General features: G+C 33.6%; 1 protein-coding gene across 1 annotated transcript in view; it reads left to right on the top strand.

Moving 5' to 3' along the window:
- Ubr3 (ubiquitin protein ligase E3 component n-recognin 3) overlaps positions 1-24,020 on the top strand; it is a 188,905-nt gene that overhangs the window by 144,570 nt on the left and 20,315 nt on the right. Inside the window, exons 33-34 of the mRNA XM_033756366.1 lie at positions 5,132-5,237; positions 20,027-20,130. Coding sequence (XP_033612257.1) covers positions 5,132-5,237; positions 20,027-20,130 — 210 coding nt within the window. The remainder of the gene's footprint in view (positions 1-5,131; positions 5,238-20,026; positions 20,131-24,020) is intronic.

Genomic DNA, 24,020 nt, shown 5'->3' with positions numbered 1-24,020 from the left:
TTTTTTGGTTTTTTTTTTTTTGGTACTGGGGATTGAACTCGGGTCCTTGCCCTTGCAAGGCAGGCCACTGAACCGCTGAGCTAAATCCCTGGCCATTGATAAGCCTTTTAAAGGATAGTAGTAAAAGGCAGCATAATGTAGACTAGATAGATGAGATTCAGGACTAAGTACTTGGGTTTGAATCTTACTTATTTCTTTATTAATGGCCAGATGTTTTAGGGTAAGTTATTTAACATGTTGCATTCTGTATCTCGTAATGCCTAGCCAGGGAATAATTGTAATTCATTTTTCGCAACATAAGTTCAAGCCCCTGTAGATTCTGAATCTTGTCATTACTATTTCTACTACTGCAACACTGTCATTATCAAATTGGGAGTGTATGGTAAGGATGCAAAGCATGATTAGTTAATTTTTAGCTTAATTTTTGTCTTAGTCTGTTCAAACTGCAGTAACAAAATACAGTAGACTGAGTGGCTTATACTCAACAAAAATTTATTTCTCACAATTCTGGAAGCTAGGAAGTCCAAGATCAAAGCACCAGTAGATTCAGTGTCTGAAAGAACCTGCTTTCTTATGGAGAGCTGTCTACTCACCATAACTGCACATAGTGGAAGGGGAAGGGATCTCTTTCGATTTTGTTGTTGGGCACTAATTTTCTAGGCCTTATCTCTTAGCATTGCCTTAGGGGTTAGGATTACAAAGTGCAGATTTGAGGACTGAGAGATCAATCTTTTACAGGTTTTTTTTTAAACACCTAATTTATTGATCAATTAAGAGATGAGGTTAGGAAAACTGGATGAGATTTATTTCCATCATATTATTTTATCTATTGTAAAAAAAATACATTGTTAATTTGGGAGGCTTGTGTTGAGAGGGCTAAGAATGTGATCTGAAAATTTGAGTTAGAGGAGTAGCTTTAACTATTTAAAGGCTTTCTGAAAATTCTGTGCTTTGTAGTCTAGACAGCCAAGCCTTTCTGCATTTATAGTTTGGACATTTCAGAAATCCAAGTGCTTCCACTGTAAGGGTTAGAGGTCCTCAGATTTTACTTAGCTTAGGGCAAGGCGACTCTTTCTGTAGTGAGACTGGACACAGTCACCCCACTCCTCATCATCTGTTTTAAATGAGGCACTTAAATACGACCTGGATTCATAGAGCTTGTCCTCTTGGGTAAAGAGGAGATGGGAAGTCCTAAACACTTAGCTTTCTCATCTTCTACGACTGCAGAATTGTGCAAAGATTGTTTCCTTGGCTCAATGCCATGTTGTACAGGTGAAAAGGGAGGCTGCTAGCCACTTAAACCTTAAGTAGAAGGAGAAGAGTTTGATGAAGCTAATATTAATATCTGTAAAAGGGATAACCATAGAACAGAGGCACAGTTTGCCTGGGAGTGGAGGCATAGTACTCTAGGAGGCAGGAGAGGAGGAACACAGCAGAGAAGTAGGAAAGTACTAAAGACAGCCCTGGCCTTCAGTGTTTTTCTTTCTGATAGAGGGAATAAACCCTCTTCAAAGTAAGCAAAACATCCCATTCTACCCTCACACTTATGGATGCCCTTACTGACTAGAGGCAGCATTTCTATACAGCGCTGGAAGGAATAGTAGGTTGGAGTTAGCTGTAGATTCTGGTCCTATTGTTATCTGTTAGACTTTAGGAAAGTCACCTAAGTTTGTACTATATTGTGGAATAATACCTATGCTGAGTATCTGGTTACTGTAAAACTCAAATGACATTAGATAAAGGAGCTAAAGTACTTTTGTATGTTATTTTAGTACATATCATAGTAATTAGTGAATTTGTCCTTACTCCTTTAAAATGTCACCATAACCTCCACTTGACTTCCTGCCATGCCTTTCCTGGAGTGCTGAGGAGCAGGATAGGGAAGGGTGAGTCAGCTCTGTCACTCTAGGATGTGAACCTCCTGTCTCTTGAGTTACAAATGTTCCTTTTTTTCTTAGAGCTGTCTGGGACCTTATTTGAAGTGCTCTTTTTCTGTTTCTCCATGGCAGATTTCTCAGGGATGTATGGAGGGGCCAGGAGAAAATAGCTGTGTTGTGAGAGGTGCATGTGCACACCTGGGATAAGTGGGCGAGGGCTATTTCTTCACTTTGATGATTTTTTTTTTTTTTTGGTACCGGGGATCGAACTCAGCTACTTGCGTTTGCAAGGCAGATGGCAGAACCACTGAGCTAAATCCCTGGCCCTAACTTTGATTATTTAGTTGCAAAAAAATGGGTCTTTTTCTCTCCAGTGATATTGAGAGTATCATTTTCTTAGATGAGAATTTTTTCATGGCAGTTATTTAACCAATGAGGAGTACACAGATAATATGAAAATATTGAATACAGACCCAGTTAAGTTTACCTTCAGTACATTTTAATGGTAGTACAATTTAAGATAGAATGAAAATTTACATAAGTAGTATAACTTTTCTCTTTAATTATATCTTAATGATTAGCATGAGTTATACTAAGAAAAACATGTTTTAGATTTCTTAATTGTTTAGAAGTAACTGACAGAGACATAGAATTTTGAAGTTGATAAACAAGCTCAGTGAATATCTATTTCAAAATCAGATTTTAACATACAACAACTTAGAGTTAAGTGGGTTTTCCTGAGGTCGTAAATATTAGCAAAATATTTTATATGTGTGTATATATAAGACTCTTAACTATCAATGAATATTTTATAGTTTTTTTTATAAAATAGCTTTTAAAAATGTTGTTAGAGATAGAATTATTTTTACTTTTTAACTCAACCTAAGAGTTCTTAGAATTAAATCTTAGGTTTTTCTTAAGAACAAATTGGCCTTTCAGTGTTATCTTCTCAGTTTTGGTAATGATGTGTCTTATGATTAATCTTGTGATTAAGCATATTTTAATACATTAGACTAGTCACAGTTTTAAAGAATTTAATTAGATATTGAAGAAAATAGAATTCTTTGTCTCAGATGAGCTGTTGCAGCAGCCAGTGTGGGAAAGAAGATGATAGGAGCAAATAGGTCAAATACTGCTTTAGTAATCAGAGTTGAGAGGTCAGTTTCTTTTGGTGCAGTGAAATTAGAACTGATTAATTGGCCTACTTCTTGGTGACTGAACCAATGTGTCATTATGACAGAAAAGGAAGAATATAAAAGTAAAACCACCATGAGTTTTATGTTTATGTTTTTATAGGAGTATAGATTGATTCATACAGTATTCACCCTAATTTTAGAAAATCCTTTCATGTGTAAAGCACTGTACTAGCCTAGAGGAACAAAGATGAAGAGATACAATTATCTTCTTCATGAAGAGCTCAGCAACTAATAGGAGAGGAAGTAGTGAAAAATATTTACAAGATTGTGTCAGAATTGTTGAAATTGAGCTCGAGATATACAAAATGTATAAAACAAGGGATAATATTTTTCTGAGATAACAGGGAAAATCTTGCAGAGGAGAACATGGAGTAGCTCTTAAAAGCCAGCTTGAATTTGGAGGACTAGAAAGTATAGCACTAATGCGGGCTGAGACAACATCTTGCAATGACAGAGTGAGACATGGTACTTTGGGGGATACTTACGGAAGAAGGAAGGTTAAGAAGTAGGCCAAAAAAGAAGATAGCTTCTAGCTTGTTGAAGGACTTCTACACCTAATTTTTCCACTGGTCCGCCAATGAACTGTGAGATATTAGATTTACTGAATAGAGGGATTGGAAACAGTGAGACAAAAGGCATCAGTGAGTAATCCGTTGAATAAACCAGGTGAAAAACTGATGTAGCAGCATAGTGGAGAAGAGGGTGGATTATAGGCTGAATCAGTAGGATCGATAATCAGTTACATATGAATGTGGGAAATGATTCTCAAGTTTTTCCTTGGATGTTTGCATAGGCAGTGGTGTCATTCACTCAAAGACTATAAAAGGAAACGAAAGTACAGCTGGGCAGGAATATGGAATCAGGTTAGTTTTGAATATATTGATTTTGAAATACTACAGAGCTTTCTGAATTACAGTAGTAGAAGTAGAAGATACAGCTTCAGTGAAGTAGTTATGCAGAATAAGAGAGAAAGGATTAAGAAAGGATCTTTCTCCTTTTTTATGGAGAAGGTCACTCTTTAGTGTTCATTAGAAGAATAGCATATAAAGTAACAGGAGGAACTAGAGAAGAAACAGGAGAATTAAAAATGTATGTTAATATTTGCTTGTAGAGTGGTAATTTTATATTAAAACCTTGTTTTTCTAATGTATCATAACCTGTAATTTTAATTGTAAAACCTCAAGTTCCTTAAGTTTATTTCACATTTGGAATTTTTCATAGAAAACATGTGTGTAAACATACCATACACATGTGTGCACGCACATACATATACTACAGATGTAAGCTGTTGCTGAAACTGATTACTGTAGAATAGCCCAGAAAGAGGATATTATGGTCCTTCTATAGATAACAAAACTAAAGTAATTTGTTTAGGGATTCATGGCCAGAATAGAACTTCTTGGCTCCTATCAGACAGTGGTGCCTCCTACACATAAATTGAAATCATAGTACACCTGTAAGTTTGTTTAATAATGTTACTCATTTCCAAACTCTTTCTATAAAGCCTAAACTAACAATTTAACAAGTATCTTACCAGAATGGAGTTATACCTGCAACTAACAATTTAAAAATGTATTGTACCAGGGCTGGGGATTTAGTTCAGTGGTTCTGCCGCCTCCCTCGCAAGCACAAGGACCCAAGTTCGATCCCCAGTACCAAAAAAGAAAAAGAAAAAAAGAAAAGTATTGTACCAGAAATTTCTTTTTGCTGTTATTTTCTGAAATTTGACAGTAGGGTTTCTAGATACAATTGTTTTTCAATTTTTAAAATGCCATGCATATAGCTGGTGTATAATATATTGTTGTTGTTGTTGGTTTTTTTTTTTTTTTTTAGTTTTTAACTGTTTGATCATGATTATAGGTTTTCATTCTGTGTATTTAATAGTTGTCTGGCATTAGAGGCATTTTAAATGCAAAGTAGTTGGAGTTTAAACTTGATGAATTATAATGGGCAGGGTATGAAGTAGATTTCCCTATCAATTAACTAGCACTTTTGAGAAAGTTTTATTCTGGAAGAATTATGTAAACTTTCTAATTATGTTTTCTTCAATTTATTTAGATCAGCTGTTTCATGTATTAGCCTTACACATGCGGCTTTATAGCATTGACTCTGAGTATAATCCCTGGAAAAAGCTCACCCAATTAGTAGAAGATATGAATTCACAGTAAGTATTATAGAAAGATTAAAATCAGTTAAAGGTCTTTTTGAAAAAAAAATAGTTGTTAAATATAAAAATAAGATTGAATTTTCTATATGAATACATATTTCACATTTTATGAAACTTGTATGTATACAATAAAAATTGAAAACATTATGCTGTCTGTAAAAATTACATAAAAATTCCTACCAAGTGAGAAAACCTTTTAAAGAATCCCCCTTTTTTGTGCACATGAAACATTTAAATGGAAGCACATGATAGCTGGTTTTCCTTTGTATGTCAGAATTGATTAGTGGGTTAAGATAGCCTTAGTCTGATTCCTTCCTTGTAAAGTTTGCCATTAGTTCTTCACCTAATAGTTTTAGCAACCTCTGATGATTCTTAGGTAAATCCATTATTTCATTAGGTGCCACAAAATTGTAATTTTTAAAAGTCTTTCCTTTTGTTTTATTAGCTGAATTTTAAAATTTTTCAATTGTATTAGTACATATTTGCAGTCCATGCAGTTTCTCATCGTCTTGGGAAATGGTTACATGTATATACCACAGCTTGTTTTTTTTTTATTCCCGTTCTCCCTCCTTCCTCCTCTAATTCCCCTAATCCATTTTTTATTCTTGTTGATTTAGCTTATGTTATGGCACAAAATGTTTACATTAATTGAGGTTATTGGGTTCCTATGCCTCCCAATCTTTATTCTACTTGTTTATCCTTCCCCTCCTTCTCATCCCTTGTACTTTTTCCCTTGGATTACTTCCCTATTACAAGAGATCCATCTCTTTGTACCCTTGTACTCATCTTTTATTTTTCTTTGTTTGTACTTTGCCTCACTCAAATGAAAGATACCATATAGTATTTAAGCTTATATGTGTGGCTTATTTCACTCAACTTTTTGTTTTCCAGGTGCATCCACTTTCCTACAAATGTCTCAAATTTGTCATTCTTTATAGCAAATAATTATAATTAAATTATAATTAAATCTATTATAATAGATACCACATTTTCTTTATCCAGTCATGCGTGATGGGTAGATGGGTATACAGGCTGTTTCTGGGATTTAGCTATTATGATTTGTGCTACTATGAACATGGATATGTATGTATTGCTGTAGTATAATATCTTAAGCTCTTTGGGGAAGATACCTAGCAGGGGGATCACTGGATCATATGATATTTCTAATTTCAGTTCTTTGAGAAATTTCCGTGATTTCCATAGTAGCTGTACTAGTTTACATTTCCACCAACAATGAAGGAGTGTTCCATTTTCATCACAGCCTCTCTGGCATTTGTTATTATTTGATTTCTTAGTGATTGCCATTCTTTCTGGAGTAAAATGAAATCTTAGTTTTTGTTTTTTTAAATGTTTTAATTTTCATTTCTCTAGTGTTTAGAAAATCCTTACCTACACCTATGTCTTCAGATATTTTACCTATTTTATTTTTTAGTAAGTTTAATGTTTCTGTTGTAATGTTTAGATCTTTGATCCATTTTGATTTTAATTGAGTATATGGTGAGAGTTACGGGTCTATTTTTAATCTTCTGTACGCAGATAACCAGTTTTCCCATCACCAGTTTTTGAATAGGCTATCTTTCCTCCAACATATGCTTTTGTCCCCTTTATCAAAGATCAAATAGTTTAATGTGTCTGGGGAAGTTTCTGTATGCTCAGTTCTGTTCCATTGATCCTCATATCTGTTTTTGTTCTAATATCATGCTGTTTTTATCACTATAGCTTTGTAGTATAGCTTCAAATCAGGTATTGCTATTCTTCTTGCTTTACTCCTATTGCCTAAACTGACTTTTGCTATTCTGGGTTTCTTCTGGTTCCATTTGAATTTTAGAATTTTTTTTCCGAGATCTCTAAAGTGTGCTGTTAGTGTTTTGATTGGAACTGCATTGAATCTGTATAATAGTTTTGAGAGTATGGTCATTTTGATAATATTGATTCTGCCTATTCAGGAGCAGAGGACATCTTTCTGTTTTCTGTTGTCCTCTTCAATCTCCTTTTTCAGAGTAGGTCTTTCACTTCCTTGGTTAGGGTCATTCCTACATATCTCATTTTTCTTGGAGCTACTATGAATGTTATTATTTTCATAATTTACTTGTCATCCCATTCATTGTTGGTGTACATAGATGCAAATGACTTTTGTGTATTGATCTTGTGTCCTGTTACACTGCTGGAGTTTGTTAATAATTCTAAAAGTTTTTTTTAACAGAGTTCTTTGGGTCTTCTATGTAGAATATCACGTCCTCTACAAATAATAATTTAAGTTCTTCCTTTTCCTATATGTATCCTTTTTTATTTTTTCTCTTGCCTAATTGCTATGGCTAATGTTTCAAGTATGATGTTGAATAGTACAATAGTTGACATCCTTGTCTTGTTCCTAATTTTAGGGAGACTGCTTTTAGTTTTCCCCCATTTAGTATGATACTGGATATTGATTTGTCTTATAAAACTTTTATCATATTCAAGTATAGTCCTTCTATACCTGTTTTTTTCAGGGCTTTTATCATGAAGGGGTGTTGGATTTTGTGGAAAGACTTTTCTACATCTATTGAAATGCTCATATAGTTTTTGACCTTCTGTTTATGTGATGGATTACATTTATTGACTTAACATGTGTTGAACCATCCTTAAAGTTCTGGGATGAAATGTACTTGATACAATGTATAATCTTTTTGATAATGCACTATTTGCACTATTAGTACACTAATAGTGTTATTGCACTATTCTATTTGCTAATACCTTGTTAAGGATTTTTGCTTCTATGTTCCTTAAGGAGATTTGCCTATACTTTTTTTTTTTAAAGCTGGGGTTTTATCTGTTTTGAGATCAGGGTGAGATAATGAGAGCCTCCCTTTCCATTTCTTTGAAGAGCTGGAGGAGTATTGACATATAACATCCGCCATAAAGGTTTTGTAGAATTCAGCAATGAATACATCAAGCCCTGAGCTTTTTGTAGTTGGTATATTCTTTATGACTGTAACAATTACATTGATTATTATTGGATTATTAAGTATATTTATGTCTTCTTGGATTACTTTTGATAGTTTGTATGTATCTAGGAATCTTCATTTCTTCAACACTTGCTAATTTTTTGGAGTATAATTTTTTGACATAGTTACTATCATCTAGACTTGCACAGTGTCTGTTGTGATTTCAATTTTTTCGTTTCTAATTGCATTGATGTGAATCTTTTCTTGTTTTCTCTTGGTAAGTCTGGCTAGGGGCTTATCTATTTTTTTCCCCCCTTTGGTACCAGGGATCAAACTCTGGTCCTTGTGCTTGCGAGGCAGGTGGCAGCACCACTGAGCTAAATCCCCAGCCTTTATCTATGTTATTTATTCTTTCAAGAATCAGCTTTTCAGCCAGGAATGGTGGTGCACACCTGTAATCCCAGCGCTTGGGAGGCTGAGGCAGGAGGATTGCTGTGAGTTCGAGACCAGCCTGGGCTACACAGTGAGTTCCAGGTCAGTCTCAACTACATAGTGAGACCCTGTCTCAATTAAAAAAAAAGTAATAAAAGAATCAGCTTTTCAATTTGATTTTTTTTTTTTTTACTGTTTTTTAATTCTCAGTTTTCATTGATTTCTGCTCTTTGTAATTTCCCCTCTTAATTTTGGTTTGGGGCTGGTTTGTTCTTGTTTATCAAGTGTCTTAAGATTTCTCATATGGCTGTCTATTTAAGCTTGCTCTGTTTTCCTAATATAAGCATTGATTACAATGAATTTTCCTTTTAGATTTGCTTTCATAGTGTCCCAGAAGTTTTGTCAAGCTGTGCTGTCGTTGTCATTAACTTAAGAAAAAATTTAAATTTCTTCTTTGACTTTTTTTCTGTGACCCATTGGTAAGGAGTATGTTAACAATTTTCCAGGAGTTTTTGTCTTTTCTAAAATTTCTTCTATTGTTGATTTCTATTTTTTTTGTACACTTTTCTGATAGTATGCCTGGGGCAATTTCTATGGTGTTTTATTTACTTAAGCAGGCTTTTTGCTATATTATCTATTTTGGAAAAAGTACCATGTGCTGCTGAAAAGAATGTATACTTCGTTGTAGAGGAGAGGAATATTCTGCATATAGCCCTTAAGTCCTTGTGTTCAAAGGTGTGGTTCAGCTCTGAAATTTCATCATTAGTTTTTTGTTTGGTTGATCTATCTCTTTGTTAAAATGGAGGTGTTAAAATCACCTACTCTGATGGTGTTAGTGTTCATTTGATTAGTATTGCTAACCCTGCTTGTTTTGGGAGCCCTGGTTTATGAAATATTGTTTTCCATTCTTTAATATATGAATGTCTTTTTGGATTAGATGAGTTTCTTTTTTTTTTCTCATTGAATTTATTGGTACATTTTAGGTATACAGTACAGTTACATGCATCCTTGGAATCTTGTACCTTTACATGACAGGTCTTGGTTCTCATTTTTTAGATGAGTTTCTTGAATGCAGCAGATTGTTGGATCCTGTTTTTTGATCCAATCTTCCATTCTTTGTCTTTTTAATTGGAGAGGTGAGGCCATTCACATTCAGAGATATTACTAACATGTGTTGATTATTTACTATCATTGTCTTCTTTATCTGTTGTTGTATCCTTTTTCTTTTCCTGATTTTTTTTGTTGCTGTGACCTCACTAGGTTCTGTGTTTTGAGCTGTGTCTGATTTGTTGTTTCTGTCGAGAATATTCTTAAGTATTTTCTAGAGCTGATTTAGCACTCATATATCTTCTAAGCTGGTCTTTTTTATGGAAATACATTATTTCTCCATGTAGTTTAAAGTACAGCTTTGCTGGGTTGGAAATTATTTGTCTTAGGGCTTGAAATACTTCATTCTAAGCTCTTTTAGTCTTTAGGCTTTGTGTTGAGAAGTCTGCTGTGATTCTAATTGGTTACATTTATATTTTATTTTTTGGTTTTGTCTGACTGCTTATAAAATTCTGTTTTTTTCTTGGAATTCTGGTAATTTAATAAGGATATGCCTTGGTTAGCTTCTTTTTTTCATCATAATTGTTGGATGTTTTATAAGCAACACTTGTGTTTTTTATGCTTTTCTTATATTTGGTAAATTTTTCTTCCATGATTTTTGTAAGGATGTTAGTTTATCTGTACTACCATCTTGTTTTTCTCTAACTGTGATTAGCGGTAGGTGGACTTCTTGTCATCTAGTAGCTTAGTCATCTCATGTTCTCTTATTTTCTTTGTAGCTTCTCTGAGCTTTTTTATTTGTAATTCACTCTTTTGTTCTCAACATCAGACATTATGTTTTCACATTGGTCATTTCTGCAGTCTATGAATTCTCTAGTTTTTTTTGTTTTGGTTTGCTTTGTTTTTACCAGGGATCCGGACCTTGCACTTGTGAGGCAGGTGGCAGAACCACTGAGCTATAAATCCCTGGCTAAATCAATTCTGTAGTTTTTTTATTTCAAGTGTTTCTGTCTGACATCTTTTGAGGATTGTATATCCTTGCTGAATCTGTCATTTAAATTTTGAAACTTTTTGTTTAGCTCGTTCAGTTTTTTAGCTGTTTCCCCAAAATTCACCATGGACCTATTGAGTGAAATTGCTATGAACTCTTGTGGATGAGCCTACTGATTATTATCACATGCACCCCATGATGTAGGCACTTTCCAGAAGCCTCACTTTGAGCACATAAAGCTTTGAGGGGATATCTGATGTAAGCGATAATGTCAGTATTACTGTAACCAGAAGTTCTCTTCATTTTTATAATATATTAGTATCAATGTATAGTCAAAACACTATTTTTAACTTATTTCTCTTAAAAATTTTATACTGACACACAAAATTCATACATATTAATAGAGTACCATGTAATAAAATACTGTCTTTTTAGGTAACACGAAGTAACTTTTCTTGTGTCGCTATTCCATCAACTTGATTTATAGTTAAGTTTTTTGTTTCAGAATTCCTTTTTCCCCCCTCAATATTTCAAGACTACCTTTTCCTCTTTATTTTTATTATATAAAACATATCATTATAAAGTAAAACTTAAATTTTTCTAAAAAATTCAAATATATTATCTTCAATGTTTCTTTTTGTAAAGTCTAATCTGTTTTTGCCTGTTTGTAAATACTGGATTGTTGGACTTTTCCTCTTCATTTTTAGTATATGTGCTGCTGAAATGAGCTCTCCTTTTTATTTTTAAGACATACTATGTTTTTGGATATTAAGCCTTTGTATTACAAGTTTTGTATTATAAATTTTTTACCAGATTGTCAGGTATCTTTTTACTTTATGGTGTTTTTTGTCCAGCAAATTCTTTTTCATATACATATTTATTAATTCTTGATTTCACATCATCTAAGACCTTCCTCTAGTCCCTAGTTGTAAGGCAGTTCACCCTATATTTTCTTAAAGTATATCTATGGTTTTAATTTTTAACATAAGGTTCTAATCTGTTTGGAATTTATCATAGTATGTGGTGTAAGTATTGGATCCATTTTTCTTTTATTTTTCCATATACCTGTGAAATGTCCTACTGTTTTGCCTTCTTACAAAGTAAACAAAAACTGGCCTAAAAATAAAATAAATAAAGAAAAGAAGGGTAAAGATACTCTTTTGTTTACTGGTATAAAATATCAGTTTCAAGATAGGAAATCTGAAGGTGATAAAGAGGAACAAAAGAGAAACTGCAAGAGGAAATGGCTGCCAGCATCAGGAAAGAAGATACATTTTGACTGATAAACCAGCTATCACTGTACCTCTGAACTGGGCTGCAAAAAGTGGCAACTTTGATTGTAGCAGCATGCCTTTGAGTGTCCTTTTGGATTACAGATTAGAGGATAATAAAGAACACTCATTTGAGGTTTCATTGTTTGCAGAACTTTTCAGTGAAATGCTTCAAAGAGATTTTGGTATGAGAAAATACAAATCATTACTATCTCTTCCTGAGAAAGAGGACAAAAAAGAAAAGGGTAAGAAAAGCAAAAAAGATGAGAGAAAAGAAAGAAGGAGATGCTGAAACTGATTAACCAAAGCCCAAATGGAGAAAATCAGGAGATGATAAAGATAAAAAGAAGATAAACATGAAAGGAAGAAAGAAGATAAAAAAGATGATTCTAAAGATAATGGTGAAACTGAAGAAGATAATAATCAAAATGAGTTTGACCTCATGGAAGCAAAAGAAGCTGAGGATTATGAGGATGATCAGAATGAGGAAGACATGAAAAAGTGAGATGACAAAGTTGATATCAGCAGGAGAAGCCATCTAAAAATAAGGAAAAAAAATCTCAGATGATCACAATTAACAGGGATCTCTTAATGGCTTTTGTTTATTTTTATCAAAGCTATTGTGGATACTTTCTTGAAAAAGATTTGGAAGAAATCTCTTGGATGGCATCTTTCCCAAGCTCAGGTAAAGAAACTTTGTAAAGGGCTGGGGATTTAGCTCAGCGGTTCGGTGGCCTGCCTTGCAAGCGCAAGGACCCGAGTTCAATCCCCAGTACCCCCCCCAAAAAAAAACTTTGTAATAATTAGTACTCCATGAGTCTTGCTTTTCTGGAAAGTAACAGATACTTCAGAAGATGAAAAAAAGTCGTGGAGAGTCTGAATCATTGCAGGAAGATGTGGTAGGAAACAGGTTGTTACTTCCAACACGAACAGTAAAACAAAAATTAAAGGACATAAGAGAAAGTGTAGGACTTATGTATAATTATGCAATAGTAGATACAGGAAGTCTCTTGCAAAAATTGGAAAAGAATGGAAAAGTAAGAGCTGAAGTAGAATAGAAACTAGAATTACCAGAAGAAAAAAAACAGATGAAGAAACAATTAAATTTGGAAATTTCCAACTAAAACCTCTCTGGTGAACTCAGAGATTCTCGTTACAAGAAAACCTAAACAAAGGTTTCTGAAAAATTGAATTTGCAGTTGTAAAACCAGCTGAATAAGACTATAAAAAACTTATCTACAGTAATGGATGAAATCCCCACTGTTCTCAAGAAGGATGATATAAAAAAATGACAGCGATAAAAATTCCAAGGAAAATGGCGTGAGTGTATGATAAAATTTGTATAGTGATGAGTGATGCTAAATAATGTAATATACAAAAAATCATGACACAAGAATGTTTGGAGGTGATGCATGTTTGATTTCAGTAGTATAAATGTTCAAATGATGTATAAAGTTTTATGAATATGAGTCTGCTTTTGAAAATTTCTTGTAATAGCTAGTGTTCCGATTTATTAAATACTCCTTGAGTGAAATAATTTTGCATTGCAGAATATTTTAGAATGAACTTTGTTATAGTTTTAAATCCAATAAAGTTCATCAATTTAGGGCCAGGGATTTAGCTCAGTGGTTCCACTGCCTGCTTTGCAAACACAAGGTCCCGAGTTTAATCCTGGTACCAAAAAAAAAAAAAAAATCAGTTTAATTGATAGTAAAAAAATCAGTATCAAGATACAATGTTTAAAAAATGAAAGACAAGAAAATGTGTGGCTTATATCACCATTTGTATAATAAAGGTGTGAGGAATGAGAAAAAAAATTTATTTACCTGTTAGAAAAACAAAGACAAACCACACATTCATACCAGAATATAAAATTTATAGCAGAGGTGATACTAAGAAGCAGTTGGAGAAGGATAATAAACTGTACTGAGTTAATTAGATAGTCATATGGGAGATAATATTGACTCCTACCTCATATAGACCCTATTCAGATTTTGCTAATTATTTCATTAAAATATATAGTAAAAGAAAATTCAAGATTATGCGTGGGTTTAGTCATATCTCTTTAATTTTCTTTCATCTGAAGTTGATCTGTAGTTTCTCTTTGTATTTCCTGTATTCCATGAATACTGACTTTTTTTTAAAGAGGTTAGGACAGTTATTTTGTAGAATGTTCTTTGTTTTTGTTCAGTATTTCCTAGCAGTTAGATTCGGGTTATAACATTTTGGCAGAAATGCCACAAACTAATGTTCTGTTCTTTTTAGTGTATCATATAAAGATTCACATGATGTTGACTTGTCTTGTTATAATTATAATTGGTCATTTGGCTAAGGAGGTATCTGCCAAATTTTGCCACTATAAAATTATTATTTTACCCTTTGTAATTAGTAAATTAGTAAGAATCTTGTGGGGAGACACTTTGAGGATGGAGATACTATGTACATCTCCTGGTGTAATTCAAGAGACAGCAATAAAACTGTGGGGGAGCTATTTTGTGTTCATAGACAAACTTAGCAAGGCATGAGTATTTTGCATGTTAGGGCAAGGAACATAACTTTTCTTGATATAATCCAATATTTTCTTTTTTTTCTCATTGAGTTTATTGGTACATTTTAGGTATACAATGCAGTTACATTCATCATTAGGATCTTGCACCTTTATGTGGCAGATCTTGGTTCTCATTTTTTCCCCTTACCCCTGCCCTCCCTTCAACGCTTCCTCCCTTCCCTATTTAAAAGTACTTTATTTCCATTTTTTTCATTTCCTCATTTTTTTTTTCTTTTCCCTTATTTCCAATATTTTCTTTTCTAACTGGACTTTAAAACTCAAGGACAAGATAGTGTAGAAATAAACTATTAGCATGCTGAACTCTCTGAGGCTGAAAGATATTCATCAAACAAAAAATATCTAAGCTTAATATTGGTGATTTAAAATTTTAAAGTAGTTAATAATACTGACCGGTCTTTTACTTTCCATAATACTAACTGGTCTATTGTGTCATTTTTTTTCTTTTTTTTTTTTTTTTTTTTTTTTTTTTTTTTTTTTTTTTTTGTTTTTTTGTTTTTTGAGACAGGGTCTCACTATGTAGATGACACTGACCTGGAACTTACTATGTAGCCCAGGCTGGTCTCGAACTCACAGCGATCCTCCTGCCTCAGCCTCCCGAGTGCTGGGATTAACAGGCCATGCACCCCCATGCCCGGCTTTTTTTTTAAAAGTTGAGTTTATTGGTACATTTTAGGTATATAGTACAGTACAGTTATATTCATTATTGGGATCTTGTACCTTTACATGACAGGCCTTAGTTCTCATTTTTTCCCCTTGTCCCTGCCCTCCCTTCACCCCCTCCTCCCCTCCCCATTTACAAATACTTCCTTTCCATTTTTTCATTTTCTCATATTTTTTCTTTCCCTTATTACTTTCCCCCACCCTTCCCACTTTCCCTACACCTTTAGCCCTTCTCCTTCCTATTTCACATTGTCAGTTATCTCATCAGGATCTTATGTACTATTATAGTTTTTCACACCAGAGAAATTTATGGTATTTACACATGTGTGACTTATTTATTTCACTTAGGAGTACATCTTCAATATGTATCCATTTCCCTATAAATAAATCTAATTTCTCCTTCTTATGGCTGAGTAGTATTCCATTTTATAGAAAAAACACATATTCTTTATCCAGTTTCCAACTGATGGGCAGATGGGCTGTTTCCAAGTTTTAGCTATTACAAACTGTGGCGCTATAAACATATGTGTTCATACATCTCTGTGGTATGATTCTTTTAATTCTTTTGGAAAGATACACAGGAGAGGGTTGCCTGGGTCAAATGGGACCTCTAGTCCCAGCTCTTTGAGGTATCTCCATATCATGTCCGGCTCTTGTGTCATTCCCAAACCCTGAGGTTTAATAAGCATTAGGATAGTACTAAGTGCTGTATCTACTTATCTAGAGCTTACCTTATTCTGGGTATGTTTAATGCTTTGCAAAGATATAGATTATAAACTTGAATCTTAATCACCTCCAATAGCTCCTCTATTTTCCTCCCCTCTCCTTTCCTTATCCTCTCCTTTCTTTTCCCTTCTCCTCCTCTCTTCTGTTCTTTGCATGTGGCTGTCCAGTTGCTCCAGTACTTCTGTTGAAAAGCCTCTTTTTTCCATTGTACTGCCTTTGCTCCCTTATTAAAGATGAGCGGACTATTCTGATCCATTGATCTGTTTATCTGTTCTTTCACCAATTCTGCCCTGTCTTGATTACTGTAGCTTTGTATTAAATCTTTAAATTGAGTAGTGTCAGTCCTCCAATTTTGTCTTTTCCTGTAATACTTTTTGTTAACTATTCTGGGTCTTCATCTTTCCATATAAATTTTAGAATCATTTTGTTGGTGCCCACAAAATAATTTTTTAGGGTTTTGACTGGGATTGCATTGAATTTATAGTTCCACTATGAAGATCTGACATTTTGATGATACTGAATCTTACTGTTGACAAACATGGAATGTCTCTTCATCCATTTAGTTCTTTGATTTCATTCAGAGTTTTGTAGTTTTCCTTTTATAGCTTTTATACATGTTTTTCTGGATCCATACCTGTGTATTTCAGTTTTGAGGATGCTAATATAAATGTTACTGTGTTTTTAAATTCAAGCTCTGCTTGTCCATTGCCAATATATAAGGAAATGATTGACTTTTATTTATTAATCTTGTCTTGCATTCTTGCTATAATGTCTTATTAGTTTCAGGAGTTTGGAGTCATTTTTTTCAGATTTGCTAAATAGATAATAATGCCATCTGTGAACAAAGACATTATATTTTTTCTTTTCCAGTATCTACATCTCTTGTTCATCTTCTTATTACATTAGCTAGTACTTTGTGTGTGGGTATATAGCCTTACCTTGTTCATGAACTCAGTGGAGTCAAATGTGTATTTTTAAATATTCAGCATTTTAAAAGATAACTATTACTAAGATGGCTTTAAGCCCTATAATCTAAATTTGTGTTTCATTTTAATACAGAGTAGATCACCCAGCCATTCATTCCTCCTGATTATATGCTTACCATGTGCTGCAAGGGTCCATCTCTGTGTCCTTACAGTGGTTATTATTATCTCACTGGCCAATTAGCACTGTTATTGTTTTGTTATTTTATAATGATATTTTATTTACTTTATAATATTTAGACTATACAAAGTGTTTAAGAAGAAAATGAAATAATCAGAAAATTTTATTACATACATGGTAATTACTGTTAACATTTTTTAGACCTTTCTTTACAATCTTTTTTTGTACATTTATTTTGAATTTTAAAATAGTATTTGAATAATACTGTAGAAGCTTCAAGTCTGCTTTTTAAATTAATACATGAAAACCAAACTCTTATTTCTGGTTTCTTGTTGTTAATTGTTTAAATTGTTTCTGCTTTTCTACCATAATATGATAACAACATTATGACATGTTAGATATAATCCCAGAACTACAAAATAGCATCCATATACCATAGAGATGAAATAACATACATGCTTTAAATTTTTAGTGTTTATTTGATAAACACTGAGTTGTGAGGCTCTGTGTACATAGTACAAAATGACTTTCAGAAAGACTGTTTATAAACTTTCACTGGAAATGTAAGCATGTCTCCATTCCTCTAAGTCTTGCACTTAAACATTTTTTTGTTAATATGATAAAAATAGGATCTCAAAGTAATAGAAATTTATTTTATTTTTGACCAAGTTCATTATTTTTGTATTAGCTATTTGTATATGCTCTTTATGAATTTTTTAAAGGCCTCTGTCCATTTTTCTGTTGGCATCTAACTTTTTAAAGTTACCTGAATAATTTCTATGGTATGAAATATTGTATTGAATTTTATGTCATAGTTGCTGAAAATCTTTCCCCAAAACATGTTTGCCCTTTAACTTTATAATCACTTTGTTTTTGGTTTTTTGAGACAGGGTCTCACTATGTAGTTGAGACTGACCTGGAACTTACTATGTAGCCCAGGCTGGTCTTGAACTCACAGCGATCCTCCTGCCTCAGCCTCCCAAGTGCTGAGATTACAGGCATGCGCCACCACACCCGGCTCTATAATCACTTTTCTTGACATATTAAAGTTCAAAAATTTTGGTCTGGGGAATTAGCTCAGTAGCACTGCACTTGCCTTGCAAGCGCAAGGTCACGAGTATGATCCCTGGTACCAAAAAAAAAAAAAAAAAAAAATTGTAAACTCTTATGCACTCAAGTTAATCAGGCCTTATATTTGTTTTCTCTTACTATCACATGTAGGATACTCAATACTCATCCTTTCTAGGGTCTGATTTTTTTATAACCAATATTACAGTGTGTTCCCAGTCTTAAGATTTTTAACCTCTACTTATATTTTCTTCTTAGAGTTTTCTTATGGGGTGATTTTTTCTAAAGTACTTGAAATTTATTTTCACCTGAATATAAAGTTTTTATTTGCAAGTAGCCAGCTAATTTTAAAGCAATTTTATTTCCCACTTATTAAAACTAAGCACTAGTATATTTGTGGTCTTTCAGAAAGTGTCCTTAGTATGAAAAGATAGGGCGCAATAGAGCCTTAAGGAACAACAGTGTTTCTAGGTTGTTCAGAGGAAGAAGCTGTGAAGAAGACTAATCAGAGAGAGCTAGAAAGGAACTTGGGGAGAGTTTCACAAAAGCCAAGAGAATTTTCCAGTCAACCCTGTTGAACTGTATCTAAAATGAAGGTAAGGGTCAGTAAGATAAGGATTTAAAATATTCCCTAAAGTAAGAAATAATTGTTGATCATATGGTAAACTAATTGTTTGGGAGATTTGAATAATAGAAATGGTGCCTCTCTAATTTCTTCTTCCTTCTTTTCTTTTTCCCCCTTCTCTGTCTCCCTTCTTCTTTTCTCCCTTCTTTTTTTCCTTCCCTCTCTTTCTTCCTTCCCCCTTTCTTTTTCTTTTCTTTCTTTGCCTTCCTATTTCTTTCCTTTCTTCCCCCATTCCCCCCGCCTTTTTAAAAAAAATTTTCTCTACTTTCTTTTCAGAACTTTGGACTTGTAAAGAGGAGATAAGCTTAGACTGGAGAGACAATAGTAGAGTAGGATTCATAGCCTCGGAGAGGAAGACAAATAACAGTATGCTAAGAGATATTTGGAGAATATTTGGCAGTTATTAGTTTTATAGCAGCAAGGATTGATTTATTCACTAACATGTCCATTGACTGGTATATTGTCAGTGTTCCACAAATATTTGTTAAATGACAGAGCCTGATAAAAGAATTGAATAGTTTTTGCTCATCCCATCTCTAATCGGAAGTGTATCATACAAATTTAGTGAATTCTGGAAGTTTAACATTTGCTTTTGTTGTCTGACATTAAAAATTATGCCTGCTGAAAACATATGATCTTCTAGGGCTAGGGGTGCTCACACTTGCCTTACATGTGAGACACTGTGATTGAATTTCTAGCACAGAAAAAAATTAACCATATAAATGCTTTTTAAAAACAATTTTAAGATAAACTCTACTTAATTATAATATATTCTGTTTTTTAATACTACTATTCATTCCTAAGGTTATCTACTTTTTCTTTTAAATTCTGCCTTGGTTATATTTACCCTTTTTATCAAAACTTTGCATATATAAGAGACTTCAATTGAATTTTATGTTAGCCATAAGTAGAAACATCTTTTTAATAGCTGGTGTTAACCAGACTTTTCACTGTGACTTGATTTGTGGACTATACCTGTTTATATAGCATGAACTTTTTTATTTTTTAGTGCTTAGTTTGTGATAGTGTCCTGTGAGCCTATTTATAGTGAAATTAATTCTTATATTCCATTTAATGCTTCATTTACTTTCTGTAATTTACAAGATCAGAAGGACACATAATCATGTTAACATATCCTACCTGTTTATTTTGGTAAGACAATAAGGTTTCTGTGTAAGATTTTCAATTTAGAAAAAGGAAACATATGAGTCTAAAAATTATATTCTTTGGCCACAAATTTGACCTCCAACTTTTTTTCAGATTTATTTTTCATGATGAATTTCTGTTTCATAGACATATATGTGAGATATAAAATGAATTAGAAAACTTGCACATTATTATCTAAAGTGATTATGTATTGTTCTTTTAGGTTGGGAAATGAAGAACATCAGCCTGAAGTTCCGATTCTTTATCATGATGTAACATCTCTTTTACTTATCCAGATCTTAATGATGCCACAACCCTTACACAAAGGTATGGCTTTATAACTCAGGTACTTAGATTAGGTACTAGATATTATAACTAGTCTAGAGATTGTAGGAACCGGTACAACATTCAGTTTGATGAGATTTTCTTTTTGTGGAAAATAGCTTTTTTTCTATTAATATATGATAATCATAGCCAAGAAGATGGCAGTCAAATAAAGTACTTTAAAAAAAACTTTTTTTTGTACTGGGGATTGAACTCAGCTCCTTGCACTTGCAAGGCAGGCCACCGAACCGCTGAGCTAAATCCCCAGCCCCCCAAAAACTTTATTTAAAAACAAAACAAAACAAAACTTCTTTTTTGGTACTGGGGATCGAACTTTGGACCTTACACTTGTGAGGCAGGTGGCAGCACCACTGAGCTAAATCCCCAGTCCAAGAATATTTAATGACTTTTATTTTGTTTTTGGTACTGGGGATCAAACTCAGGACCTTGTGCTTACCAGGCAGGCATGGGCATCACTGAGCAAAATCCCCAGCCCTAATCTTTTCAGCTTTTAGTTAACAAGAACTGATAACATGGGAAAGACAATTGAAAACCTTTGTGTTAAAAGAATTGAAATGATAATACAAATGAAAATTTGAACAGTAGAACAAACTGTCAGCATTAATGACTTCACCCTATCTAAATGTATACATTTTTCAGTATAGTACTACTTATAAGTCTATTAAAAATGTGATGCCCTCTAATTTTAAGTGTATTAAAATTGTAACATTAAAAGTATTATTAGCAAAATTTTTAATTGTTCTAAAGTCTTCTTTTGGAGCCATTTAAAATATTCTATCAGATAATATTTTTTATTATTGGAAAACTTGTTTTTCTATTATAAGTTTACAGTAGAATAAACATCTGTGGACGTATAAAGGCATTGTTCCTGGGGAAGACATTCTTTGTACTTCAGCTTGATCATTTGATAAAACATTTACATAATGAGGGCTGGGGGGCTTAGCTGTTTCTGGCACCTGCTTCATAAGTGCAAGGACCCGAGTTCGATCCCTGGTAACAGAAAAAAAAAATTACCTAATGGTCTGAAATGATCATTTAAATATAGAAAAATTATGATATTTCATGTAAATTATAATCTATAGAGTAAAGTAATGTCATTAGTAAGCATGTTTTTTAACTGTATGGTGATACAACATAAACTTTACAATCTAGACAATTTTAAGGTGTACAATTGCAGTGGTGTTTAGTACATTCACAATAGTGTGCAACCATCACCGTTATCTAGTTCCAGGACATTTTCTCAACTTCAAAGAAACTACCCCATGCAGCAGCTGCTCTACATTTCTTCCTTCGTCTAGCATTCAAATACTTTTTAATATTACTTCTTTTTCAATTTTTGAATTACTACCTTTTGGCTTTGCCTGAGTATACAGATTTAATTATTCATATTTGTAGAATTTTAAAATCTGTATCTGTCAAACAACCCCATTGAAATTAATCTCTTTGCAAAATTAGTTTCAAATTCTTTAGGTTTTTTTTTTGTGTGTGTATGTGTGTGTTACTTTGGTTAGTATTCCTTAGTTTGAGGAAACTGTTGGCCTGAGTGTCATACTGGTTTACTCTTAATTGTGTTCTTTTAATTATACTAGTCCTATTTTGAAATATAAAAAGTTATTTTGTTTTGTATCTTCAAAATATTTAAATATTTTATTTCAATATACTTTTTATAAGCATAATTATTGCATAACTGGGAAACTAAAAGGGAAGAAACTATTGAAAGAATTCTTATTTTCATAATCAATATTTAGTCAAAAGAGAAAACATTTATAGGTAAAGGACCTGTTATGTGAGAGTCAAAGGGCTGCTCTAGCTGGTGTAGCCCTGTCAGATGGAGCTAGTGCTACTAGCTTTTGACAAAAGGTGAAGGTAATGCTGAAAGGGGAATGTAATGCACTGAATTATTAGAACTTACAGAATTTAATTCAGTAGAAACAGTTCCTAAAATTGTGTTCTAAAGTGACTAAAAAAAAATTGATATGCTTAATTTAATAAGAAATAAATGGAATTGAAGAAAACATTTATGTAAAATTTTGTAATGTTGCTAATAAATGTGCCTTAAAGTAGTATCATTTAAAATGTGGTTTTTAAATATTTAGTAATGTTTATTTAGTTCTTAGTTGTGAGAGTCATTGCCTGGTTCAAGAAATATTTAATGAGTACCCATGATGCCCCAGGTCGATATGCTTCTTTACCATATGCTGGAGATACAAAGATGAATAAAACATGGACTTTGCCCTTAGAGAACCAGATAGCTAAGTATTTAGCAGTTGCTAATTTATCTGTGGTTAGAATTATTTTAAAAATCTCTTCATTGTGCCTGCTTTGGCAGCACATGTACTAAAAACCTGTGCATTGCTTTATTTCTAAAATTTCACAATAATTCTGGATTATCTGTATGTCAGCCAGCTTTCCATCACTGAGATAGTTAAGATTTATTTGGCTCGTGGTTTCAGAAGCTTTGGTCATTGTGGCTGAGGTGTGTGGCAGAGGAAACTGCTTACTTCATGGTGGTCTGGAAGCTGAGAGAAAAGAAGGGGCCAAGGTAGTAACATCTGCTTCACAGGCAGTCCCCAGTGACCTTTCTTAGTTACTTCCTCCCACAAAGCCCTGCCTCCTAAAGGTTCTGCTACCCCCGCAACAGGGCTACACCAGTAAACAAACCTTTCACACATAGGCCTTTGGAGGACATTTAGATCCAAACCACAACACTGTACTATTTTTATAAAACTGCTAGTGGGCACAGCAGTGCACACCTGGAGTCAGCACTCGGGAGGCTGAAGGAGGATGATCACAAGTTTGAGGCCAGCCTGGGATACATAGTGAGTTGAAGTCCTGCCTGAACTACATAGTGAGACTCTGTGTCAAAAACAAAACAAAGATTGCTGTCACATTGTACAGTATGTTGTTCATGTCATTATAATGATGAATTCCTCTTAGAATTTGGGGCTAGCCTCCCCCCATCGGCAATCTATTTTTGTTTCTTGCCTTTACACACCGAATAGTAAAGACCTTTCTTAGTCACTTTTCTTGTTGCTGAGACAAAAATACCTGACACCCAAAGTTAAAGAGGGAAAGGTTTATTTAGCTCACAGTTTCAGTCCATAATCGGCTAGCTCCAAGGCAATCTGGCACATGGCAGAGGGGCAACAGTTCATGGCAGTGGAAGACAGCAAAAGCAACAAGGGACCTTAACAGTGTATTCCTGACTCTTTTATCTTATCCAAACTACTTAGGACAGGTACACTCACTATTAAAACTACTGCCCTTGAGTCTAACATTGCACCATGGATCACATTCCAGCATTGCACACTCTAGATCCAGCCACCTGCAAAAAATCTTCATTTCATTTGTGTGAGGCTTTGGGGGACATCTAAACACAAGCCATATCAGACCTATACTTAAACTCTTAGGAAGTTCAGAGCTTAATTAAGTAACTTTAATTTTCCTCAGCTTTTTGAAATGTGAGGAATTATAAATATTAGACTTGTTAATACAAATTTTAAGTTTGTATAATTGATGAAATACAGTAGTTAACCATTGGTAGTTTTTGTTGTGTCTGTAGTATTTCATTTTTTGTCTTTGTTTTACAGTGCTGAGGGTCATGTTTTGTGGGGTTTTTTTTTTTTTTTTTTTTTTTTTTTTTTTTTTTTTTAGTTTATTGGTACATTTTAGGTATAAAGTACAGTTACATTCATTATTGGGATCTTGTACCTTTACATGACAGGTCTTGGTTCTCATTTTTCCCCCTTGTCCCTGCCCTCCCTTCAGCCCCTCCTCCCCATTTACAAACACTTTATTCTCATTTTTTCATTTTCTCATATTTTTTTCTTTTCCCTTATTTCCTTTCCCCTGTCCTTCCCACTTCCCCTACA

The sequence above is a fragment of the Fukomys damarensis genome, unplaced genomic scaffold (genome assembly GCF_012274545.1).
Source record: "Fukomys damarensis isolate Sample0158 unplaced genomic scaffold, DMR_v1.0_HiC HiC_scaffold_26, whole genome shotgun sequence".
In the NCBI taxonomy this organism is placed as follows: Eukaryota; Metazoa; Chordata; class Mammalia; order Rodentia; family Bathyergidae; genus Fukomys; species Fukomys damarensis.
Note: the sequence above shows the minus strand (reverse complement) of the source record. Positions and strands in the feature narration are given on the sequence as shown.